The sequence below is a fragment of the Oenanthe melanoleuca genome, chromosome 21 (genome assembly GCF_029582105.1).
Source record: "Oenanthe melanoleuca isolate GR-GAL-2019-014 chromosome 21, OMel1.0, whole genome shotgun sequence".
Classification (NCBI taxonomy): Eukaryota; Metazoa; Chordata; class Aves; order Passeriformes; family Muscicapidae; genus Oenanthe; species Oenanthe melanoleuca.
The window spans coordinates 126,617-151,626 of record NC_079354.1 but is presented as its reverse complement, the minus strand read 5'-3'; the positions used below and the strand labels follow the sequence as shown (position 1 = coordinate 151,626).

The following is a 25,010-nucleotide window of genomic DNA, read 5'->3' as shown; positions in this document are numbered from 1 at the left end:
AGTTAATTGCAGCCGAATATACCTTTTTTTGTGGATGTTGCATGTTGGGGGGGGGGAGGGTTGCTTTTTTGTATGCACTCTTGGCTTTTTTCTGACTTTTTTGCTTACAGGGGGTGGCAGAAGCAACGCAGGGGCTGAATATTATCGTTACCATCATCGTAATCACCATTATTATAATTTTCACCATTTTAATTCCTTTTCTTCTTCCTCTTTTCCTCCTTTTTCTTGCTGTTTTCTGCATTAACTGGTTTTGTCTAGAAAAGTGGTCTCGCTGGCTGGAAGGTCTAATGGAGGGGGGAGGTATTTTTTTCATGGCGTTTTTGGCAGGAATGCGGCAGCTTTAGCGAGGGACCCAAATTTCTGTGGCTGTGTCCCAGAGGTCTGTCTGTCCCTCTCCAACATATATTTAGCCATATCCTATTTATACATCCATAATCTCCCAGCCACGTCGGGGGGCCTGGGTGTGGGGGGGGGCTTAGAGCCGGCGTGGCCACAGTGATGGATTTGAACCCAGGAATGATGAATTTGATGATTTTGATTTCTTTTTCTCCCTTCAAGGTTGGAGGATGCTCCTTGTTGGGTTATTTTTCCCCCCCAAGCCTGCGGTCCTTCAGATAGCAGACAGGTTTTTTAACCTGGGGAGGATGGAGCAGGTGAAAACAGCTTTGAGCCCAAGGGCTTTGAGATTATAAAGTGATATTTTAGCAGAGAGGTAAAAAAGTTTTTTAAGTCCCTCACGGCGTGCGATTTGCCAGGAGGCAGAGGGTCCAGGGTGAGGGGATGGATTTCACCCCCAATTTTCCAGCCAGCTCCCCATCCCTCAGCTTTCCCAATAGCTTGGGGGCGAGCAGTGCTATAAAAGAACCCCACTATTTTTTTTTTATTTTTTTCTTTTATTTTCCTTTTTTTTGTTGTTTTCTCTCTATTTTCAGGCAATACCCCACGTTCCCACGGGTCGGGTAGGTCGGAGCCGCTTCGCTTTTGTTCCTCCGCTGTGGGATCTCGCGCGCCGGGGGCTGGCGGGGGGTTCGGGGTGTGTGAAGTTGTCCTCCTCCTTGTCCCCCCGTAGAAAAACGCCCCACGTGCAGCACCCGATCTCAGCTAGAGCTGGAGATGGACGCGGATAAGGGGAAGCAACGCCAGTACTCGCAGAGGTGGGCATGATGGCTGGATCGAGGGGATCGCAGGGAGGAAAAAATCCCTGCTTTTATACATTTACATCTTAAAATAGCATCTAACGTAATGATGTGCATGCATGTAATTATATGTGTGCTTGTAAAATCAGAACATCAGAATCAAGGTATTATATGTGGATGTGTATATTTCTATATAAGCAGGGGCATGGTATTTTTTGGGGTATTTTAGGGGTGTGAGGGACTCCTTGCCTGCCCCCTCTGCAGGGAGGGGACTCTGCTCCCAGTGTATGTGTGACCCCTTGATATTTCCCTTTTAAGAAATGTGTCTTTATATGCATAAAATAATAACGTTCACCCTCAACCCCTCCACCTTCTGCTTTTTCCCTTAAAAATGTGGATTTTTGGTCATTGGGTGTGATGTCGCGACAAGTGCATGTTGGATCCGGTGCTCTCACTCCCTCCTCAGGGTGATCCCCTGCCTGTGCCTCGGTTTCCCTGTGTGCTGTCACCCATGAGTGAGCCCCCCATGCTGCTGGCAGTGGGCAGTTTCCCCCATGCTGGTTTACAGTGCTGCCTTTGCCTTGCAGAGTGCTGACTGGTCTCTTTTGAGGGGTGGATGTATTTGGTGTTGGGGGGAGCAGGACCCTCCCCAGGGGAGTGGTGTGTTTTGTGCGCCCTGGATCTGGTGTGTCACCCCGTGGGCTCTGAGTCTCCCTGCAGGCTGTCTCCGTGTCCCCGCTGCTGGGTCACTGGACCCAAACTGGATTTGGGGTCACAGCACCTTGGCCCCCATCTTTTAGGAGTGTTGCCACCCTGGTCCTGCTCCTCCACCCCCGAGCTGGGGACACCGGAGGGGTCTCCAGTGTGGCTTCACCTCCCCTCCCGCTTGCCACTGGTGCTCAGCTCCTCACCCTGCCCTGTGCACCCCTTTCCTTCACAGGGACCCTCGGTCCAGGCTGGGGGCTCATTTTGGGTTGGTTTTGCTGGAAGTGCGTAAGGAGAAGCCCCAGCCCAGGGCCCTTCGGGGGGCGGAAGCCGAGGGTTTAATTGGTTCCATCTTGGGTGCATTCTTGTGGCGTGCGGGCCACCCCTCCCTGAGCCACAGGGGCTCACCCGGCGTTCCTGCTTCGCAGCCGTGCCTGCCTTCTGCCCCCTTCACCTTGGGGTGAGTCCCTCCTGGATGACGACCATCTGGGCAGGGAGGCATGGCACTAGGTGCTGTTTCCTACCCTTTGGTGGCTTTGGGACGCAGGTTTTGTGGATGGGCACTTGCTTTCCCTCCAAAACTCCTCCTGCTCCCAGTGAACCCCAGGGAAACCTGTTCTTAAGAGGGGATAGGGGCCATGGCCTGTGTTCTGGGGATAGGAAACTGAGGCATGGTGCAAGGCAGAGCTGGGTTCCCTGGCCCAGGGACATGCCCAGGCCCAAGTCACCATCCCTGGTCTGGCCCGTGTTGGGAAGGACGTGCTGGGGTTTGGGTGGGGGAATGCACAGGGGACGTCCATCCGCCGGCTTGGTTCTCCCCATGCGCCGTCTCTGGCCACCGCCGGCTTTCCTGCACTCGCCGCTTGGCACAGGGGGCGGGAGCTCTTCCCTGGTGCTCTTGCTGGGATACTTGGGGACACCAAACTCAGTGTCTTGTTTGGTCAAGGACACATTTAGCCACCAAGTGCTTCTCTGGTCACCCCAAATCCCTCCCCTTGCCTCACAGACCCCCCACTTTCAGGCTGTACCAGGTCGGTGGTCGCTCGCCGGTCCCTGGGAGCTGCCCCTTTTCTCTCGGCAGTGGCGTGAAAAGAAATCTCTTGTTTCTTTTTATTTCAGCGAAGGCGAGACAGAGAGGGCTGCCAAGGTAGAGGCGTTCCCTAGAGAACTGTAGCTTGACTTAGCGGCAGTTGGGTAGGAAGTTGGAAGGCTCTAGTGAGCTCGTGCCCACCCGTGCCATCATCTACCTCCCATCAATCTGGAGCCTCAGCGACACGTCTCCCCAGGCAGCTGCGCCCACCTGGCTCCAGAGGCCACCCTGTGAGTACCAACCACTGCTGACCCCGATGGCCCCGGCACCGCCGCCCCCCTTGCTGCCACTGACTCCGCTCTCCCCTCGCCACCCCCAGCCCTGGCTTGCCGGCTTCTCCTGCTCTTCCCTCCCCGTGGGTGCGGAGGCGAGGAGGCTTTTGGTCTCTTTTTAGGGTGCTGCTGCTTCCCCCCTTGGCCCAGCTGAGCTGTGATGCCGGGCACTGTGCTGTTCTGGGGAATTTGGGGTTCAGCCCATGGTTTTGGGGCTCTGTGCATCCTCCTGCTTGCTCTGCCCACATCCCTCTCCGCTGGCTGGGCTACTTGGGTCTCCATCATGCTTTGGGCACCCATCTTGTCCCTGGGGATAACCTTTGACAACCCCTCAGCAGCCAATTCTGGTGCCTGTGGAGGATGTCGGAGGCTCTTCCCACCATGGTTTGGAGCACAGGACCCCATGCCACTGGAGATGTTACCCAAGGGGTGGTTCCCCCTGCCCATTCAAAAGCTGGGGGGGCACAGAGAACCCTACCACCCCTCCATTCCCTGCAGAGCCGGGGGGAGATGTGCTGCAGCATTCCCTACCCTTCATAATTTCCATTTTAATGGATTTTCTTTTTTTTCCCACCTTTGCTGCATGTCAGCTTCCATTTTTCATAGTTAGCTGAGAATAGAGAAAAAGGGAGTTTATATATATATTTTTTTTCCATCTGCTTTCTTCCCCTTCCCACTCTGTTTCTAGCCCTAGAGAAGGGGATGCTACTCCTGACGAAATGCTGCACAATTTGTAACATTAAATCGGGACAGGAACAGGGATTTTTATAATTATTTTGGCAGCACTGACCATTTCTTCCCTCTTGTTCATCCAGCTCTGAGTGTGGTAGTTTTACAAATAATTTCTCATTTCTTTAGTAAGCCCTCCTCAGGTGGGAGTGGGGAAACACGTGATATTTATGCTTTTCTCCCTAAAATACCCTTTGTGCTTTTCCAGCCCCCTCCAGCTTTGCAGGAAGGATCCTGGGAGTGGTGTAGGGGTTGGTGCATGTCCTGGTGATGGTTTGGGGCCACGCTGGGGGCTTTGATCCATCTGGGTGCTGCTGCTGGCTCCACTGGAGCCCGGCATGCTGTTGGGACGGGGAGAAGGATGGACAGATGGACGGATGGGAAGGACAGAGGTCATGGGGCACCTGCTGAGATGGGGAATCAGCTCCAAAAAACCCTTTTCTAATCATAGCTCTGGTTTCCTGTTTTCCCACGGCTGCTCTGAGGTGGGGGATTGTTGCGGGGGTGCTTGGTCATGCCAGGGGGGCTCAGAGACCTCCTGCCTGAGCTTCTGCTCTCTCTGCCTGCCTCTATACAAGGGATTCCCTGCTGCCAGCTCTGCTTTTGTCACTGGTTCCCAGTGTCCAGCCCCTCATGCTGGCAGCAGCATCCCTCATGCCATGCCCACCATACCCAGAGCCCTTCTGTACGTGTGTGTATGTACACAGGCACACAGTGGGTAAATGCCCGCTGTGGGCGGCTGTGGGTACATAGACAATCACACAGAGCAGCTGGCAGCGCACGGGGAGCTGCATTTACCTCAGCGAGTTCCGGTTCTGTGGCACGGAGCGGGACCTTGCCTCTGCCTGTGCCCCTGGGATCCAGATCTGCTATCGCTTCAAAACCCTAACATTTGCTGCTTGAGCAGCTGGGTGGTGACCTGGAGTGGCTCAAGACTGGGAAGGGGAATTCCCACAGCCGATGTCCGGGTGGTGTCCTGGACAGGCTGTGGCATTGAGGACTGCCATGAGAAATTGCTCCTTGATACCCTGGAACACACCTCGTCCTGTGCTGGGCTACTTCCTCCCTGCCTTGGTTTCCCTGCAGATGGGGGTGGTCCATCGCACAGCTTCTTCAGGCTGGGGTAGCTGTTGGGAGGTTACATTCCGGTGGGACCAGGATTCCCTTTCTCTGGGTGCTGCCCACCTGCCTATGGGGAGCTCAGAGTGTGTTTGAAACCTGGGGCAGGGAGTGTGAGGAGCAGGAGAAGGAAGGCTTATCATGTCCAAATCCTGCCACCTGCAGAGTTTCTGGGGATGCACTTTGCTGGAGGCATCGCTCTAGTTTCTCCTGGAATCCTGGCCATGGCCTGGTTTATTTTGGAGCCAGGTCTCCTGGGAGCCTCCCTCCCATACGTCCCATTGGGATCCTATAGATGCTTACCCTTGTGCCCCTGTAATGAGATTTGTTGGAATGGTGATTCCTGGTCATGCTGGGCCAGTCTGCTGGGATCATCCTCTTGCTGCCCCCTTCCAGCTGTTTCCCATTACATGAAGATGGATTTAGAATTAATTTTCCTAACGCCTTCAAGAGTCTCCATAAATCTCCTGGCCCTGCTGGTTCCCAGTGCTCCTGTTGGGCCACTCCTGGGTGTCACAGGCACTTCACTTGGCTTTGGAGGCATATTTTGGGGGGTTGGGGGGATTTGGCTGGGATTGCTGTTGGGTTCAATGTGCTGCTGTGCTCACCCTATCCCATGGCAGCGTCCCATCCACCTCTAATCCCTTCCTGGATGGGAGAAATTCTTCCAGAATTTGGGAGATTTGGGGGTTTTCCTCAAACTTCGGCTTCCTCCTTTTCCAAATAGTGTCCTAGTGCACTCACCCATGTTTTGTGGTCTTGGAGGCAGGCAGGTGCTTGGTGTTCCCCTAATCCTGCAGGAGTTTTCATCTGGGAAGATGCTCAGGGGGTTCCCCATCCCCGCTCCCCCCACCTGCTCCCTGCCTTTGCGCAGAGTCTGAGTCTTGCTTCCTGGGAGGGTGGTGGTTTGTTTTGGGGAGTTGAAGGTGGAAAGGCGGTGGGGCCATGTGGCAGCCAGTGATGCCCCATAACTGCTGTCCTCTCTCCCCAGGATGGCGGAGCCTCGCTTCAACAACCCCTACTTCTGGCCTCCCCCCCCCACCATGCCCAGCCAGGTAGGACGCCTGCACCGAGACTTTGGGAGGAGGGAGGTTGAGTGGATGTAGAGAACACTGAGGAGGGAGGGGGAGGCTGGGGGTCCCAAGGGTCCTAGTTCTTCTGCCCTTGCCCACCTCTCTGCTTTCTCCCCCCTCAGCTGGACAACCTGGTCCTGATCAACAAAATCAAGGAGCAGTTGATGGCGGAGAAGATCCGCCCCCCACACCTGCCTCCCACCTCGGTGGCCTCGCAGCAGCCCCTTCTGGTGCCCCCCTCACCTGCTGAGAGCAGCCAGTCCATCATGTCCCTGCCAAAGCTGCAGCAGGTGCCGGGACTGCACCCCCAGGCCGTGCCCCAGCCTGACGTGGCCCTGCATGCCCGGCCAGCCACCAGCACCGTCACAGGTACCATCACAGGCGCCACCAGTCTGGGGGGCAGAGGGGGATGGGGGTCCCCTCAAAACTAATGCTTCTGTCACGTTGCCCGCTAGGGCTGGGGCTGGCGTCCCGTGCACCGGCCGTCAGCACCTCGGAATCCAGCCCAGGAACAGGGACCACCACCCCCTCGACCCCCACCTCCACCAGTCAGAGCCGCCTCATCGCCTCCTCGCCCACCCTAATCTCAGGAATCACCAGCCCCCCCCTCCTCGACTCCATCAAGACAATCCAGGGCCACGGCTTGCTGGGAGCGCCCAAGGCTGAGCGGGGCCGCAAAAAGATCAAGGCAGAAAACCCTTCGGGACCACCAGTGCTGGTGGTTCCCTACCCCATCCTGGCCTCAGGGGAGACGGCCAAAGAGGGGAAGACGTACAGGTAGGCACACCCCCGCCTGCTGTGGGGGCTGGGGGCGATGGCGGGGAGCCCCCCACCCCAGCCCGGTCCCTGCGGGGTTCTCCCCCACACCCTCCAGGTGTAAGGTCTGCCCCTTGACGTTCTTCACCAAGTCGGAGATGCAGATCCACTCCAAGTCGCACACAGAGGCCAAGCCCCACAAGTGCCCCCACTGCTCCAAGTCCTTCGCCAATGCCTCCTACCTGGCCCAGCACCTGCGCATCCACCTGGGCGTCAAACCCTACCACTGCTCCTACTGTGAGAAGTCCTTCCGCCAGCTCTCCCACCTCCAGCAGCACACCCGGTGAGAGCCCGCCCAGGGGCTGGGGACTTGCTCCCTCTGGCTAGGCAGGGGACAGGCGGACACCCACACCCACCAGTCTCTCCTGACATCCTTTATGGCCCTGCTCTGCTTGCTGGTCGTGCTGCCATCATCTCCTTCATCATCATCTCCCATCAGTCTCCAGCACCTTCATAATCACCACAGTCATCATTCCCACTGTGCTCATTGATTCCCCCTCACACTGGCTGTCCCCATTGCCTTTATCATCCCCACCACACTCATAATTTTCAACACTTCTGTGGGCTCAATCATGCTTGTCATCTCCACTACCTTCATCATCCCCATCCTGCTGCTCTGACTCCATGGCCTTCATTCTCCCCACTGTGCTCAACATCACCACCACCTTCGTAGTCTCCAGTACCTCCATTGTCTCCACTGCCTTCTTTCCAGCCACATTTACCATTGCCACCATGCTCATCATCTCCATTACCTTTATTGCCCCCACCATGCTCAGCCATTTCCACTGTGCTTTTCCCCTCCACTTTCTTCATCTCCGCCGTGCCGCCATCGACCCTCCACCTTCATGGCCTCAGCGTGGTCATCTGTCCATGCATGCCAGTCCATGTCCTCCACACCCGTCATCCAACCCGCTTCACAGTTTCCAGCATTCCATCCTCTCCCACCCCCCCTCTCTCAGCCCCATGTCTCCCCATCTTCTCTCCTGTCACCTCCTGGGGCACTGGTGTCGCTGGGGCCACTGTAACCCCCCACCCCGCTGTGACCCCGTGGATGGAACCAGCACTGTCCCTGCTGGTGGGAGGGGAGGTGGCAGTGACCGCAACACGTGTGTTTGCAGAATCCACACTGGTGACAGACCCTACAAGTGCCCACACCCTGGCTGTGAGAAGGCCTTCACCCAGCTCTCCAACCTCCAGGTCAGCGTGGGGGGACTCGGGGCGGCGGGCACAGGGTCACCACTGTCCCCCCTTGACGCCCTCTGTTCCCTCAGTCCCACCAGCGCCAGCACAACAAGGATAAGCCCTACAAGTGCCCCAACTGCTACCGGGCCTACACAGACTCGGCCTCGCTGCAGATCCACCTGTCTGCACACGCCATCAAGCACGCCAAGGCCTATTGCTGCAGCATGTGCGGCCGTGCCTACACCTCGGTGAGCATGGGGAATGCCCCAAACCTGCACCCAGCCCCCGGCCCCCCGCTCACCCCTGTGCCCCCCGCAGGAGACCTATCTGATGAAGCACATGTCCAAACACACGGTGGTCGAGCACCTGGTCAGCCAGCACTCGCCGCAGCGGACGGAGTCGCCCGGCATTCCTGTACGGATCTCCCTCATCTAAGCGGGAAGGGCACAGGACCCCCACAGCATGAGGAGGAGGAAGAGGAGGAGGAGGAAGAGGAGAAGGAGAAGGAGGAGGAGGAGGACATGACCCCCAGCGCCGCGGGCCGTGCCCGGGCCGTGCTCCTCCCCGGCTCCCGCAGGTTTGGTGACATCCAAAGACGGTTTCAGAGCACTTTGAATCTCTGCGGTTTGGTTTCTTTGGGGGTGGCAGTAGGGGTGGGGGTGTCCCCCCTGCCAGGCCCCGCCCCCCACTTTTGGATACAAATATATATATATATTTATTGGCCAAGAATTTGGTGCTGCTAAAGACCAGAAATTCACCCCAAAAACGAACCGTGGATGGAGCAAAAAGCAGCTGGGGGAGGGGGAAGTCCCACCACCCCCCCGCCCCCTCAGACTCTGGGCCCAAGCGCCTCCATTTGGGGTTGATTTTTAACCATTTTGGGGTTTTTTTGTGTTCTTTTGGAGTCCCTTTCGAGGGCGAAGCCGTGGGCAGAGCTGTGTCCCCCCGGGGACAGCCCCCCGCATTCCACAGCCCCAGTTTTGGGGGGTTTGGGGGTCCCCCTGCTTTGCCTTGTGCCTGCCTGTACATACCCCCTGTATAGAGCTGGGGGGCACTCCCCTCAAACTCATCTATATTCTGTACTTTTTGGTTCATTTTGGATATTAACTGTGTTATTTTTTATACACTTTTTAAGCCTTAACTCAGCGTTTCTTTGGGGTTTTTTGTTGGTTTTTTTTTTTTTTCCAGGGTGTTTTATTTACCTTTTATTAATTTTTAACCCCCCCGTTATTTTTTACCCCCCTATTATTTTTGCCCTCCACTCCCTTATTTTTTACCCCCCCATTATTTCTCCCCTCGATGTTGTATGATATCAATATTGTAACCTTTTTTGTCAGCATGTTAATACTGTGTAAATATGCCACTTATACACTTAGGCCCCCCCCACTTTTCTTCCCTTCCCCCGAATTTTGGGGCTTTTTTATTTTCCTCGCTGCCCAGCCAGGCCAGGCCTCCCTAGAGCTAGTTGGTACCTTATTAAAAAAGGGGAAAAAAAAGAAAAAAAAAGAAGAAAAAAGAGAAGAAAATGGACAAAAAGTTGCCCCTCTCCCTGTTGTCGCCACCCCCCTGTCCTACATTGTGGTTCCTGGAGGAGCTGGGGGCGCCACAGCCTCACAGTGTGGAAAAGGAATGAAACCCCCCCAGCCCAGCCCTTTCCAAAAAAAAAGAGAATAAAAGAGAACAAAAAAAAACCCGACCAAAACAGGAATTAATGAAATTGGGGGGTTGTGTCTTGGGGGGAGGGGAAGGATGAGGGGAGAGGACTCCCCTGTGGGGACATCTCAGGGCACAGGTGGGGCCGGTCCCTGCGGGAGGGGAAGGTGAAGTGTGGGCCATCCTCAGCAGGTGTGTTGTCCCAGGGTTTCCCCAGGGCCTGGTGGCTGGCACACACCGTCACTGGTGTCTGTGGTGGCTCCTGGTGCTGGTGGGGAGTGTGAGTCCAAGTGGGTGGAGACTGTCCAGTTCCAGGGACAGTCCACTGTGGCCACTGCTGCTGGACACATCTCTCTGTGGCCTGGGGCACCTCACCATGGCCACGAACTGGTGAGATCTCAGTGTGGCAAGCCCCAGGGAGAGCTCAGTGTGGCCACCTGGGGACCTTGCAGCAGCCTGTCACCACCTCCAGGGACACCTCATCGTGGCCACAACACTGGGGTCACCGCACCTCAGGGACATGTCACAGTGGGTACCATCTCCATGTCCACCAGCTCTGGGGACACCTCAGTACAGATGCTGCATCCAGGGACTCCTCACCAGGCCCATCAACTCCAGGGATGTGTCATCCCCACCCCAGGACCATCTCCAGGGACATGCCACCTCCTGTCACCCTCCCCACCTCACCTGCTTCAGTACCTTGTGTCCCCCTGAGCACTGGGACTTGGGGCACACCTGGAGGTGTGGAGGGTCCCACTGTCACTACATCACCCTCACCTCCCAGAGTGGGGGGCAGCAGGGAGCCCCAGGGTCACACAGGTAACACCAACCCTGTCCCCGTTGCCCACAGCAGCACTTGGAGACATCCCCGAATTGCTGCCTCAGCTCACATGAGAGGAAATTTGGGGGTGGGAAGTGAAGAAAACTGGGAGGGTCCCAGGTTTGTTTTTTTTCAGTGTTTTTTATTAAAAACAAAAACAAAAAACAGGAAAAGGGGGGGTGGGGCCAATGTATTTTTTTCAATGTTTTTTCCTTTTCTTAAAAAGACCATGCTGGCTGAGGGGGGAGTGGGGGGGTCCTTACCTGCCTAGGGGGGGGCCCCTCACCACTGTCTTGTGCTAAGGTGCCCCCAAAACAGCCCAGTGTGTGGGGGTGTGTGAATGGGGGGGTGACGCCTCCTCCACGCCCCCACCTCTCCCTGACCCCCTTTGGGGGGGAAATCCAAGCCTCCCTGGGGGCCCCAATCTCAGATGGGGGAGGGAGCACACGTTAAGGCAACCGTCCTGCTTGGCTCTGCTGACTTGAGAGGGAACGTGGGGGAACACACGGGGACCCCCTTCTCTGCTGGAGAAGGGGGATGACTCCCCCAAAACTGAGGCGGGGGGGCTCTAGAGCTACGGGCTATTTACACCCCCTGGGGGCGCAGGGTGTGCTCTCAAGTGTCTTCCCCCCCTTGCCCCCTCCCCGGGGCTGTGTGGGAGGTCAGGGGTCCTGCAGGGATCCTGGGAGGGGGAGTGGGGTCCTGTGGCCCCCCCCCTCAGGAGTCCTTAAGCATGTTGATGCGGGCGTAGATCTTGAGCGCGGGCCCCAGCTTGATGTTCATGGTGCTCATGAGATGATCCTCCTTGAGCAGCAGCAGCGCCTGCCCATCGATCTCCTGCGCTCGGAACTCCTCCGCGATCTCCTGGCAGCCTGTGGGGAGGGGCAGCATCAGCAAACCCTCTCAGAGCCCCCAAAAATACGGTTTGGGCCTTTCGGGGCTTAAATACCCCAAAAAACATATTTAGGCAGTTATCGCATGTAAATCCCCTCCTCCAATTATCCTTTAGATTTATCTGTAAGTAAATCCCCCCACTCCCCCAAAATATTCATGGATTTGTGAGTAGAATCTTCCCCCTCCCCAAATATTTATGGAGTTATCTGTGAGTAAATCATCCCCCAAAAATATATTTATGGGATTATCTGTGTATAAACCCTACTCAAAAATATATATAGGGGGTCCTCTCTGAATAAATCTCCCCCCAAAAACGCAATTCTAGGTTTATCCTTAAACAGATTCCCCCTTGAACACATCCTGAGGGACGTAAGTATTCCCAAAAACACACTTCTGGTTATCCATAGGTAGAAGCCTCCCCGTCCATGCAAGGACATTTCTCACCTGGCAGCGAGCGGATGAACTCATAAACGTCCTCCACATTCCACTTGCTGGGCTCGCTGGGCAGGAAGCGGTGCCCGAGGCCGGGCAGGTCGCGGCCGTGCACGTCCGGCAGCTCCATGTCCCGCAGCTCCAGCTCCCGCTCTCCCTGGCGGCGCCGGGACGTGGAGGAGCTGGCAGAGATGGGCGACAGGGGCTCCTCGTAGCTCGAGTTGTCAGAGCAGCGGCTGGAATCCTCCTGGCTGTGGTTGAGCTGCAACGACGCCGTCACCGACCCCGCTGGGACAGACCCTGCGGGCTTCGGAGGCAGTGCTGGCCTCAGCACCCACCCCCTGTCCCCAAAATCCAGGGACAAACCCCAGCCTCCATGCCCACCCTGTACTCCCAAAACTCAGAGACAAACTCCAGGCTCAGCACCCACCTCATGTCCCACAACTGGGGCCAAAATTTAAATCCTGCACTCAATGCCCACCCTGTATCCCCAAAACTCAGGGACAAACCCAAGGCTTGGCGTCCACCCCACATTCCCAAAATTGGGAACAAATTCCAGCCCCAAAGCCCACTTGGCTTCAGTGCTCTCCCCATGTGCTCCAGCTGGGGACAAGCTTCTGTCACCCCTCACCTGTTTCTTGCTGTCCTTGCTCAGGGGGGGCAGGGTCCCTTTGCAGCTGCGGCGCCGCCCGTGGGGGGGCCCTCCTGGTTTCTGGAGTTTGCTGCGATCGGGGTGGAACAAGCCCACCCTCTTCGTGCAGCCCACATTGTACCTGCCACGGAGCCACGGGTCATGAACGGCTCCTCGCTCCACTGGGGGAATTTTGGGGACAACTCTACCCCACCAAAGCAGAGCAGGAGGGTGGATTTTGGGGTTACCCCCACCCTAGCAGGTAGATTCTGGGGTTACCTTTTCACCACTGGATGGATTTTTTGGGGTTACCCTCCCACACAGAATGGATTTTCAGGTCACCTTTACCCTGACAGGTGGGTTTCTGGGGTTACCTGCACTCTTGTCAATTGGATTTTGGGGTCACTCCCACCACCCCAGATGGATTTCTGGGGTTACCTCTAATCTGTCAAGCAGATTTTAGGGTACCTCTACTCCACTGAAGAGGGTTCAAATGGGTTTTGGTGTTACGTCTGCTCTATTAGGCAGATTTTGGGGCTGCCTCTACCCTGCTTGGGTGGATTCTGGGGCTACCTCTATCCTCCTTAGTAGGGGCCTGGGTGGATTTTGGGGTTACCTCTACCCCACCAAGGAGGGGATGGGTTTTCAGGGTTACCTCTTGGCACAGGCCATGGAGCAGAAGCGCTTGGAGCGCTTGAACTTGTAGGCGAAGTCAACGCGGCCACAGAGCTCACACTTCAACTTGGGGGGATTCCCCTCCTCTTTGGATTCTGGGGGGCGTGGAGGGACACCCAGAGAGAGAAACCAGCCAGCTCAGCCGGGGCGCTCCGGGAAATCCCAGGAGGCTCCCAGGGGCCGGGCGCTACCTTGCAGGTACGGCTCCTCCATGTCCGAGTCAGTGGTGGTGGTGTTGTCCTGCGGCGGGAGCTTGTCCGGCAGCAGCTCCTGCGCATACTGCTTGTGCAGGGCCCCCACGAGCAGCGAGGAGCGGCCCACCTGTGCAACACACCTGGCTGCACCCGTGCCCCAGCGCCACACAGACTCCTTCCTGTGGCCGCGGGGCTGGCAGGACCATCCCAACCCCCACACCCACGGGTAAGGGCAAGGAGAGGGGATGTGTCACCAAGCACAGCTCTGCACTTGATGCGACATGCATGTGGATTTTGGGTCTAACTATCCTTTGAGGGACCCATTCCCCTCAAATCCAGGAGCAAGGATAAGGTGAGGAGGATATGTTACCAGGAATGATTCTACCCCTTTCTGGATGCTGAAGTGCTCAATAACAAGGGCAGGGGTTTGGGGGCTCATAACTGTCAAAGGGACCCGCTCCCAAGCCCCAAATCCCAATGCCCCCTTCCCAACCCCTCAGCTCCAGGACGGACACCAGGTACGTTGCCAGGAACAGTTCCGTCTCTTCCCAGATGATGGAAATGCTCAAAAACATGGGTGATGATTGTCTGGGTGCCCCATTCCCAACCCCCCAAACGCAGGAGCCCTCTTCCCAACTTCCCACATCCAGGAACAAGGACAGGTAGAGGGAAATGGCTCAGCCCCTTCTTGCTCAAGAAGAAACTCAAAAATGTGAAGATTTAAGGATTCAGAATGGCATGGATGCCCCCATTCCCAACACCCCTCTGCCCCAGAACGGGGGGATACCACACTAGGAACATTTTTGCCCTGTTCTCAGTCACGAAGCCCTCAACACACGGCTGGACGATCTGGATCTCATGACTGGATGCGCCATTCCCAATCTCTCAAATCCAGGATAGGGATGGGTTACCGGGAAGGGTTGAGCCCCTTCCGGAGTGACAAAACGCTGTATGAGGTGTAACGATCCAGAGCCCCAAATCGTGGGATAGAACTACTGCGGGACACGCTACCGGGAACAGCTCAGCCCTCTCCCGGACTATGAGGCAGGGGTCTCAAGCCCGACCGCGCATCCCCCAAGCCCAGACGCAGGAGCCCCGGCCCCGGCAGAGCGGGATACGTTACCGGGAAGGGCTCGGCGCCCTCCTGGATGACGAAGCCCTCGATGACGTGCGTGAGGATCTGGGGTTTCACGATGGCCTGGGGCGGTTTGTTCTCACCATTGTGGGGGGCGGCACCGGCGACGGTGGCGGCAGCGCTGCCGGAGCCCGAGGTCATCCCGGGAACGCGGGGCTGCGCATGGAGGCGCTCGGGGGGCTCTGGGGACAGCGGGACACGCGGCTGAGGGCGGCGCTGACGCCGCGCTGACGCGGGCCGCGATTTCCATACAGCTGGAGCGGGAGCAGCTGCCGCCGCTCCCAGCGCCGCCACAGAGCCCCGACGGTGCGAAAGGAATTAAAGGGCCCCCCGAATAACCGGAGGGGTCCGGACACCCCCCAGAGACCCCAGGACGGACAGCAGCGCCCCAGTGCGGCCGCGTCTCCCCCAGCACAGCCCCAACAGGGCCCGAGCCCCCCCGTACAGCCCTAACAACGCTCGATCGAGCCCGGAAAGCCCCGATCTCCCCAGCGAAGCCCATTACGACCCCAGAAAGGCCCGAACTACTCCAGAAAGGCCCCAGGACATCCCAATAAAGCCGCAGCGGGGCCCGATCTCCGCCCGTAGAATCCCAATAAACCCCGGTACACTCCAGTAAAGCCAGAGCGCAGCGCAGTGCGGCCCGACAGCCCCCGGCCCAGCCCGCCCGGCTCCTCTCCCTCGAGGCCGCCTCGGCCCGGCGGGACCCTCAGGCCGCGCAGGCCCCGGCAGCCCCATCACCTTTGTCCGGCGGCGGCAGCTACCGCTGCCCCCGCCCCTCCCTCGCCCGGGCCGCGGGGCCGGGCCGGGGCCGGGGGCGGATGCGGAAGTGAGGTCAGAGCCGCCGCCGCCGCCGCTCGGGCCGGGCCGGGCCCCCGCAGTCGGCGCTCACTCACCGGGCGCTCAGGGTGCCGGGGGGGCCATGGCGGGGGGCCGGGCCGGGGCTGCAGCGGGAGCGGCGCCGGGAGCGGGGCCGGGGCCGAGCGGGGACAAAGGCGGCGGCGGGGGCGCGGCCTGCCGCGGGCACGCCCCCCGCGCGCCCATTGGCGGGCGCTGCCGCCGCGCGCGCACCCGGAGCCTCGGCGGGCGGACACGCCCTCCCCGCAACACCCCGCCCCCGCGTCCCCGCCATAGGGGGCGGAGTCTCCCCCGCGAGGGGCGTGGCCGCGCGGGCGGGTGCAGTCCGTCACGCGGCTGGGGCGGAGCCTCCAGGCGTGGCCACGACCGCAGCCCTCGCAAGAGACGCGCCCACAGAATGGGGCGTGGTCACGCCCCCGCCCCGCGGGCGCCCTCCGTGTGTGACGCCGAGGCGCCCGCATCCCCGTATCAACCGTGGGTGACACCGTGGACACGCGTGGGCTGAGAGACCTTCCCGCAGCACAGCCCGGCCCCGCGCAGCCCCGACCTCAAAGTCCCCCTGTTGCTTTGGGGGCCTGGGAGTGCCTCAGCCCATCAGCGGGTCCCCGTGGGAGCGGGGCGGGGGCTTACCGTGCGTGAGGGGCCGCTCGCCCTCGGGTGTGTCGGGGCCCGAGGGGGCGACGGGCGGCGAGAGGGCGGGGGGCTGCGGCGGGGCGGCAGGCGGGCTCTCGGCGCTCCTCGGCACGGGCAGCGGCTCCCGGCGGGTGCCCTCGGGGACCCCGAGGGAGGGCTGTGGTGGCAGGGACACGCGTGGGGCAGGGTCAGGTGTGTACACGCATGGGTGAGGGTCAGGGCAGGTGCGTTTGCAGGTGGCAGAGGGGCGTGCACCTGCACGGTTAGAGTGTCACACCTGTGCATGGGTCACATGCAAGCGTGTGCCTGCAGCAGACATGCACATGCACTCGTGTGCCACAGTCGGGCACGTGTCTCCAGACACACCTGATGTGGCATGCACAGCTGCACAGATGTGCATGCAGCCTGTGCACACGCCCCAAACACATGGGTGCATGGGCCTGGCGTGGGTGTCACACACATGCACAGGCTAGACACACATGGATCGAGCACACGTGCACACACACGGGTCAGGCAGGCACGTCAGTACTCATGTGCATGGACCTGGAGCGAGTACACACACATGCAGGGAGCAGACACACATGCACGGGCATGCATCTGGCAAAGCTGTGCACACACACATGTATTGGTCAGACATACAAGGATCAAACACGTGCACACACACATGGATCAGCCACATGCTCCCCATGTCACAGCACCAGGTGCACACAGACATGTAAGTGCCATGGATGAGGCAAACCAGTGCGCACAAGTGTGCATGGAGCAGGTACACACATGCAGTGTGGCCTGAGCGTGCACACCTGCGCACCTGCAGATTGACGTGACAAATGGGCCCCACGCATATTTCAGGAACACACATGCACATACACGTGTGCAGGGACTGTGCACTTGCACGCCCACATGCGTGTGAGCACATCTGACTCCCCAGCATCCCCCACTCCCACTCCAGTGCCCGCCTTCCTCCTTCCCTCCCCTGAGCTCCCCCCACCAAGGGCCTTGGGGGCCCCTCACTGTGAGAATTTGGGCAAAGTTGATGGGAGGTCTGCAGGGAGGTTTGGAGGCCCCTCACCACGGGGGTTTGGTGGGTAGTTTGGAATGCTTTTGCAGGAGTTTTGAGGTTTGGGGGCCCCTCACCATGCTCGTTTGAGGGGAGTTTGGTGGGAAGGCTTGGGAAGGCTTTGGGGGATGTTTGAGGGCCCCCCATCATGAAGGTTTGGGGAGATGTCTCAGGGCCCCTCACCATGGGGCCGGCGGGCTGCAGTTGCAGGATGACAGCCGAGGCGTGCTGGAACTTGCGGGGGGCAGCGTGGCAGCCAGGGTGCCCATTGAGGGGGCCGCCCTCGCCCCCCGCTCCCTGGGGGACCCCTGTTTTGGGCTGAGGGGCTGGGCCGGGGCTGGCAGGGGGCAGGGGCTGGAGCTGGGGGGCAGAGGGGGGGCCCGAGGGGGGCTGCCCACGGGGGCCCAGCTGCTGCTGCTGCTGCTGGATGACAAACTGCTGCTGCTGCTGCTGCGGCGGAGGCTGCGGCTGCATCGGCTTCGGCGGCTGCTGCAGGAACTGGGGGGGCTGCAGCGGGGCATAGGCTGCGGGGACAGCAAGGGGGACAGAGATCCCCCCTCATCACCAGCACCTCAGCCCCAAGGGACCCACCCCAGGATCCCCCTCCAGGAGGCTGCTGCTCACTGTATCTGTTCCCTCTGGTGCCCTCGGACAATCGGCTTTGCCAGCTCTCGCTGCTGATGTGGGAAGCTGCACTCAGGCTGTCCCGAGGGGGGTCCCCAGTTTTTGGGAGCCGTGCCAGTGCAGCATCCCAGGCTCCAGCAGTCCATGGAGTCCCACAGTCTCACTGCCCCAGCCTCCTGCATCCCACAGGACCCTGGGATCCTATGGGTGCTTAGACCCTCCCGGGCAGGGCCCCTGCCAGTGAGGGGATGGACCCACTGCTCAGACAGGTGACAACATACAGGACACACCAGTGAGAGCCATCACCAGGTTTCAGAGTGAACAGCCCGTGACTCCCCCAGCACCCAGGGGTGTCCCCTGCCCCAGAGCAGCCCCTTACCTGGGGTGACGAGCGGGTGGGTGGCAGCGGGGGCGGTGGCGCGGGCCAGGGCATGGGTGCGGCCCTCATGCCCCTCGGCCTTTTTGAGGTGCTCGGCGGGGGGGTCGGGCGGGGGCCCCCGGGGGGGGCCAGCCCGGGGAGGGGCACCCCCGGGGGGCTTCATGGCCAGGGCAGGGAGGTGGGGGCCGGCGGGGCGCAGGGCCAGGCTGTGCACCTGCAATGGCAGTGGGTCAGGGGTGCCAGGGCAGATTTTGGGGGGCTGGCAGGGGTGGAGAGACTCACCTGAGGGGTGGTGGGTGGTGGGGCAGGTGGCGGGGCCGGAGGAGGGGCTGGCGCAGGGCTCTCAGGCCGGACAGCGCTGACGGGGCCCGTGGGCGTGAAGATGAGCTGGGGACAGGGAGAGTGGGTGCACGGCTCACTCTAGGGTCCCAACAACCCCCAAAGGCAAAGAGCACCTGCGTGGGCACCCCAGTGGGGCTCTGGGTGCCCTGTGGGGTCTGGGCATCCCCAGTAGGATGCAGTGCACTAGGTTCCTTCAGCAGAGTGAAGACTTCATGAAGTCTACACACCTCACAGCACGGTGACGGGCACCCTGTGGGGTCCTCAGACCCCCAGGAAGGTGGAGGGGCACCCCATGGGCTCTGGGCACCCTATAGATTCCCCATGGGCATGCCACGCAGATCAGTGAGCACCCCTACAGGGTGCCATGGCACTCTGTGGGTCCTGGTCACCTCACAAGAGGATGATGGGCACCCTAATGGTCCTGGGCACCCCATCAGGATGCTGAGGTATGCCATGTCCCAGCCCTGCCCTTACCATCTGTGCCCGCAGGTACATCTGGGCCTGGCTGGCAGTGAGGGCGGGTGAGGCAGTGTTGCCCAGCAGTACAGCCTGCTGAGCAATGCCTGACGCCCCGGGACCCACGCTCTGTGCCCGGTTTAGCAGTTGTGCCGCCGCCGGCGATGTCGCCAGGTTGATCTGGAATGGGGCATCAGGAGAAGGTTGGGGTGTTGGCACAGGTGGCACAGGCAAGGTGGGTGCCGAGAGGCTGAGGGACTCACCGTGGGCTGCTGTGCCGGGGCTGGCTGGGTGCCATTGCCCCCTGAGGAGCTGCTTTGCCGGTTTGCCGCGAGGCTTGCCTTGAGGAAAAGCCGAAGGTGAGGGCTGTGCCAGTCTCAAGGGACCCCCAGTGCCCGTGGGGTGCCCCTACCTGCTGGACAGCGGCCAGGCTCTGGAGCTGGGCGCTGGTGAGGTGCTGCTGCTGGAGCGCGGCCGTCTGCAGCATGAGGTGCTGCTGCTGTGCTGCGTACATCTGCTGCAGGTACTGTGCCGCCGTGTTGGGCTGCCGGTGCAGCGCCTGCTGGATCACCTTTGGGGGGGAAATGCGGCCCCAGGCTGCGCCACGAACCCCCGGTGCCCCCCAGCCCTCCAGCGCCCCCAGCCTCATACCTGCACAGTCTGGCGGTCGGGGATGCCGCTGTAGACAGAGATCTGGGGCCCGGGCGGGCGCATGGCTGTGGTGCTGGTGGGCGTCGGGGCCGTGCCACCACCGCTGCTGGCAGGAACCGCAGCTGGGAGCTGCTCATTCTCCATGGCGGGGCCGAGGCAGGACGGAGGAAGTGGGTGAGACTAGAGCTAAGGGGGAGGAACAGAGTGAGAGGTATCCCTGGCACCCCATGTCTGCATGAGGAACAGGGGGCTGGAATCACAGAGGAGGAGGAAGGTGGACGAAGAGGAAGAATGATGGGAGACGCTGTGGTTCATCCTCCTCCACCAAAGTGGGGGTCAGCACCCCAGGGGAAATGGGGAAAGGGAGCACGGACAGGAGGATGGACAGAATAGAGGGAAGGGAAGGACAGGAGGAAGGATGGACAGAGGCAAGGATGGAAGGCAGAGAGATGGAGGTGAGGAGGTAGGGATGGACAGAAGAATGGACTGGAGGAAGAGAGGGATGAAGGGGTGGACAGACAAAAGGAAATGAGGGAAGGAGGGAAGTAGGAAAGAGACAGATGGACAGAAAGAAGGAAATGAGGGAAGGGGAAGAAGGAAAGAGAAAAACCAAGGGAGTTATGGAACTAGGAAAGGGCAGATGTAAGGACATGTGGAAACAGGAAAGGGATGAAGGATGGAAGGACAGAAAGAATGACAACACGAGAAGGAAAGGGATGGACAGAAGGACGGATGGAATAGAAGGGACAAATGGAAAGATGGATGGGCAGAAAGGAAAATGCAAAGGAGATGGGATAGAAGGACAGATAGAAGTAAGGAAGAAGAGACAAGAAGAACAGGAAAGACAGAAGGAAGGAGGGATCAAGGATGGAAGAAAGGATGGACAAGAGGACAGACAGAAGAAATGACAGACAGAAGGAATGATGGCTCTAAGAACGGAAGGAAGGAATGTATAGAAAGATGGACAGAATGAAGAAAAGAACCAAGAAAAGAAGAAATGCTGAAAAAAAGCAGGAAAGTGAGGTTCTATGGGATGGAGGGAAGAACAGAGCAGACAGGAGGGAGGAAGTATGGACAGATGAAAAGACACAAAAGGGAGGAAGGGATGGAAGAAAGGCTGGATGGACATAGGAGAGGGATGCAAGGAAGAATGAACAGAGGAAATGGATGAGGGGAAAGGCAGATGGAAGGAAGAAGAGGGATGAATGGACAGCAGGACAGGTTGGACAGAATGAGAAGAAGGACAGGAGGAGGATGTGGACAGTGCTGTGGGGGCCAGAGAGGGGGGTTTGTGGGCAGCACCTCTGTTGCCACAGACACTGTAGAGGCCATGAGGCTCCACAGCCACCAACAGCCACCCACCGCCCCCAGGCTCTACCTGTGACACCTGACTGAGCCCCTGCAGTGCCACCACAGCAGGACAGCAGTGTGGAACACCGCAGACTACGGACAGCGGCCACTGCAGCTGCTCTTGGTGGCCACGCCACAGCACAGCACATGAGGGATGTGGCAGCAGGGATGTCCTGATCTTGTGGAGCCCACAGGGCTCTGTCCCCTGAGATGCCCTGTCGCAAAGCAAAGGGTGGGACATCCACGTGCTCATGGGGGTGGCAGCACATGCGGCCTGTGACACTTCCCACCCTCCCAGCTGCATGAATGGCACGTGTCCACCATCAGCCAGAGAGGTTTCAGGCAGCACCTTTCCCACCCTACAGCCATGGAGATGTTTTTTCCCCTCTGGTGGCATCAAGCTGACATGGGGTCACTGCAGTGACTGGCACAGAGGGATCACACCAGACCCATCTGGAATCGATGCCCCAGGGGTGGGCACAGCCCCCAGCAGCTCCCACCCATTGTGGGTCCAAGCCCCTTGTCGTCACCCACACCAAACCCCACCAGGGAATTTGGGGTGTCAGTAGGGAACACCTCACTTTTGACCCAGAGGTGAAGAAACCTGCTCCAAGCCCTCCCAAACCATTACACACACCCAAAATAATAAAAAGGGAAGATTTTGAATACTGCTGTAACCCACTGTGGTGGGGGAACGTGGGGGGGTCCCACAGTCAGGACTGGAAGAGCCAGGAAGCTGGAACTCCCTGAGCTGAGCCCAAAATGGGGATGGCAGAACAATGAGGGGGTAGGGAAATCTTGGAGGAATGGGATGGAATGGGGATGCAGACAGGTTGTGGGGGCAATATGGGATATAGAGGGGGAAGATGGGAGAGTAAGCAGCAGTATGAAGCAATATGGGGGGAATAATATGGGGGTTCAGAATAAGGGGGGATGCAAGATGCTGGTGAAGCGTGACATGTGGTGGGAAGGTGGGATAGAAGAGAGGGGGGTCAGATAAAAGAGCAGGGATTGGAAAATGATGATGGGGCAGGAATAATAATAAAAGGGAGCAAAAGCAGAGGAGGGGGTGGAAGATAATGCAAAGAGGGGAAAACACTAATGAAGGGGTTGAATAGAAGTGAGGGAGGTCAGATATAACACTGGGGGGTCAGACACAGTATAGGGGGTCAGAGGTAACAGCAGGCACTGGAATACGATTTGGGATGAGCAATAATAATAATAATAATAATACAGAGTTGCAGGATAGGGAACAACAGGATATGATATAGGGAATAATAAGGGGGTGGGTGGGATAAAAAAGAGAGGGTTAGATGTAATAAAGGGGGAGTCAGATAAAATAGTAGGGACTGAAACATGATGGTGGGAGGTGGAAATAACAACGGTGCAAAATCAGGAAAGGGGGTGGAAGATGGGGAGTGGGATATGATGGCACGGGGTGGGATACAAGATAAGCGGGTCAGATATAGCATAGCGGGTCAGAGATAAAATGGGGGCACTGGAATATGATGGTGGGCGGTGGGAAATAAGTAAATAAATAAATAAATAAAATAATAAAAATAATAGTAATAATAATAATGTAGTCCAGAACCAGAGGAGGGGGCACAGGAAAAAGGGAATGAGGGGAGATACGGGTGAGGGTGGGAAGTAGGGGCCCTACGGGGAGCGGGGAGGGTCACGGCCCCGGGTGGGGAAACTGAGGCACGGCGGGTGCGCATGCGCGCCCCCCCTCCCCTCAGCGCTCCCCCCCGGCCCAGACAAAGCCGCCGGGGCCCGGTAGCGGCGGCACGCGCGGTACCTGCGGGCCGGGCCGGGCGAGGCGGCGGCGGCGGGCGGGCTGTGCCATGGCCCGGGGGGCGCCGGGGGGTCCCGGAGCGGGGGCTGCGGGGCTCCCGGCGGGGCCGGGCCGGGCCCGCTCCCTCCTCCCTCCCTCAGGCGGCGGCGCGGCGGCGGCGCGACGCCATCGCTCATTTGCATTCCTGCGCGCGTCACGTGGGGCCACCCGGCCAATCGCCGCCCTGCGTGCCCCGCCCAGCGCGCCGCGCGCCCGCCGCTCGCGCTCGCCATGGCAACCCCGGGGGGGGGCGGTGAGCGGGGTCGCCATAGCAACGGAGAGGAGGGGGCGCGGATGCCGAGGGGAGGTGGCCGCGGCCGGCGTCGGGGGCAAGCGGGGGCGGCCGAGATCCGGTCTCCGGTGATTCCAGGAGTCATCACGGGGCTGCCAGAGCCAAGCCGGGCGGGATGCTGCGGCCTGGGAATGGTGGCACCGATCCCTTCTGTTACCGGGGGTCACCCCGAGGATGCTGAGGACCGGTTCGGGCAAGGAAGCGCACTGTGAAGTTGGTGGCACCGGTCGCCACTGCTGCATGGGGTCGCTCGGAGTCACCCCAGGGCTTCCCAGGGCGGGATGCTGCAACCTGGGCGTGGTGGCACCGGTCCCTGCCGCCGCCGGGGGTCACTCGGGGTCGCCCTGGGAGTACTGAGCGTCAATGCCGGGGGCAGGCAGCGATACAGGCGTGATGGTGCCTGTCCCTGTTGCCGTGCCGAGTCACCCCGGGGGATGCCAAGGGGTCGGTACTGGAGGGATGCTACAGCGTGGGCATGGTGGCGCTGGCCCTCGGTGTTTCCAGGAGTCACCCCGGAAATGCTGGAGCCCGGTATGGGCGGGATGCCGCAGCGCGGGGATGGTGACCTGGGTCCCCGCTGCCGCTTGGAGTCGCTCGGAGTCATGCCTGGGCTGGCCCAGGACCGGCACCGGCGGGATACTGCGCTGGAGGGGTGGTGGCAGCGGCCCCCGCCGCACGGGGTGTCACCCGGGGATGCTGAGGGCATACACCGGCAGGATGACCTGTCGGCCGAGCGGTGACACCCGTCCCCGGTGTTTGCCAAGGTCAGTCCGGCGGTACCCAGGCGCTGCCGGCAGCAGGCACGGGTGGATAGCACCGCCCTCGGAGCTGCCGGGGCTCGCCCGGGGATATTCCCGGCGATGCTCCGGGTCGTTACCGATGGGATGCTGCGGCGGGGAGGGGGTGGCACCGATCCCCGGTGTTTCCTGTGTCACCCCGGGCATGCTCAGTGTCGGGACCGCTGGGATGCGGTGGCGGGGGGCGGGTGGCATCGGTCCCGGTGCTCTCGGGGATCACCATGGGGCTTGTGGCTCACCCGTCGGTCACTCGTGGCCACCAAAGCCTTTTAGACACGAGGCTCCGTCCCCCCTGAGGACACTGGGGGTGTCCCCGGCCCCCCGGCTGTGCAAGGACAGGATCCGCTCCCTGCACTGGGGACACTGGGAGGGCTGTGTGGAATCCTGGGCAAACTGGAGGGGGGAGCATGGGGGGACACGGAGCAGTCGGGGGGGCTCTGAGGCCTATTACGTGGCTGTGAGGGCACTGTGGAGGCTGTTAGGGGTGTGAGGGAGCACTGAGGAAGAGTGGGGAGCTGCAAGGGCCAAGGAGAGGAATTGGGGGGCCATAGGGAGCACTGGCAGGGGCTGTAATGGCTGTGTGGGGGACCCCGGGAAAGCCAACTGGGAGCACTGGGTGAGATCAGGGGGACAATGAGGGGCTCTGAGGGTACTGGGGGGCCATGGGAGCACTGGGGGGCTCTGAGGGTACTGGGGGCCTGGGTGGCACTGAGTGGGCTGTTGGTATATTGGCACTGGGGGGATATGAGAGTGCTGTGGCGATATGGAAGGACCGGAGGGAGCTTTGGGGGCACCGGGTGGAGTTCTGGGGCCACTGGGGACCTATGGGGTGGCACTGGGGGTTCTGGGAGAGCTGTGGGGGCTCTGGGGGTAAGTGGCGGGCCGCGGGGTCCTGGGGGCTGTACAGTGGCACCGGGGGCTCCCGACCCCCCCGGGGACTGCGCTGCCGCTGCCGCTGCCGCTGCCGCCGGGAGGCGCCGGTCCCGCGTTCCCTCCTCATCCCGGCTCATCCCTGCTTCTCCCGATTGCCCTGCGGATCGCCCTCCTTCCCTCCCTTTTTCCCGTTTACCCTTTTTTTCCTTTATTTCACCCTGCTTTTTCTCTGTCTCCCCGTTTCTCCCTCTTGCCTCCAGCTTCACCTCTTTTTCCCTCTTTCCCCTGTTTTTCCTGTTTTCTCCAGT

At 59.8% G+C, this 25,010-nt stretch overlaps 3 protein-coding genes across 7 annotated transcripts; 1 reads left to right on the top strand and 2 right to left on the bottom strand.

Moving 5' to 3' along the window:
* The first annotated feature begins 498 nt into the window (after positions 1 to 498).
* Positions 499 to 9,235, top strand: ZNF362 (zinc finger protein 362). The gene is given in 11 exon segments (XM_056508047.1): positions 499 to 520; positions 523 to 558; positions 933 to 959; positions 1,070 to 1,154; positions 6,043 to 6,106; positions 6,247 to 6,493; positions 6,580 to 6,901; positions 6,999 to 7,223; positions 8,059 to 8,137; positions 8,212 to 8,370; positions 8,441 to 9,235. Coding segments are annotated over 11 exon segments (1,383 nt in total). The 3' UTR covers positions 8,558 to 9,235.
* Positions 9,236 to 10,716: 1,481 nt separating this feature from the next.
* Positions 10,717 to 22,826, bottom strand: PHC2 (polyhomeotic homolog 2). 5 transcript variants are annotated; one of them, XM_056508040.1, is made up of 15 exons: positions 22,705 to 22,826; positions 19,557 to 19,742; positions 19,318 to 19,476; positions 19,169 to 19,246; positions 18,924 to 19,085; positions 18,390 to 18,494; positions 18,108 to 18,321; positions 17,288 to 17,628; positions 16,045 to 16,204; positions 14,545 to 14,738; positions 13,420 to 13,548; positions 13,208 to 13,344; positions 12,553 to 12,694; positions 11,934 to 12,228; positions 10,717 to 11,467 (listed from the first exon to the last, which is right to left on the bottom strand). In XM_056508040.1, exons 2-15 carry the CDS (start codon positions 19,698 to 19,700, stop codon positions 11,313 to 11,315), a joined length of 2,415 nt encoding a protein of 804 aa, XP_056364015.1. In that variant the 5' UTR covers positions 19,701 to 19,742; positions 22,705 to 22,826; the 3' UTR covers positions 10,717 to 11,312. The 5 variants fall into 5 exon arrangements, with proteins under 5 accessions (XP_056364015.1, XP_056364016.1, XP_056364017.1 ...); XM_056508041.1 differs by having other exon boundaries at positions 13,208 to 13,322; positions 13,419 to 13,548; positions 22,705 to 22,824; XM_056508042.1 differs by having other exon boundaries at positions 11,934 to 12,183; positions 22,705 to 22,822.
* A 462-nt stretch (positions 22,827 to 23,288) lies between these two features.
* Positions 23,289 to 24,694, bottom strand: LOC130261617 (basic salivary proline-rich protein 4-like). Its single transcript, XM_056508046.1, has 2 exons — positions 23,910 to 24,694; positions 23,289 to 23,754 (listed from the first exon to the last, which is right to left on the bottom strand). Exons 1-2 carry the CDS (start codon positions 24,050 to 24,052, stop codon positions 23,289 to 23,291), a joined length of 609 nt encoding a protein of 202 aa, XP_056364021.1. The 5' UTR covers positions 24,053 to 24,694.
* Between the last annotated feature and the right edge of the window lie 316 nt (positions 24,695 to 25,010).

Coding starts and splice junctions, on each gene's coding strand:
- PHC2 (XM_056508040.1), bottom strand. CDS start 19,700: ATGGAGAATGAGCAGCTCCCAGCTGCGGTTCCTGCCAGCAGCGGTGGT. Junction 19,086..19,168: donor CCCCGGCACAGCAGCCCACG/GTGAGTCCCTCA, acceptor GCCCCATTCCAG/ATCAACCTGGCGACATCGCC. Junction 11,468..11,933: donor GTTCATCCGCTCGCTGCCAG/GTGAGAAATGTC, acceptor CCCTCCCCACAG/GCTGCCAGGAGATCGCGGAG.
- LOC130261617 (XM_056508046.1), bottom strand. CDS start 24,052: ATGGTGATCCCCGAGAGCACCGGGACCGATGCCACCCGCCCCCCGCCA. Junction 23,755..23,909: donor CCCGCCGCAGCATCCCATCG/GTAACGACCCGG, acceptor CTCGGCCGACAG/GTCATCCTGCCGGTGTATGC.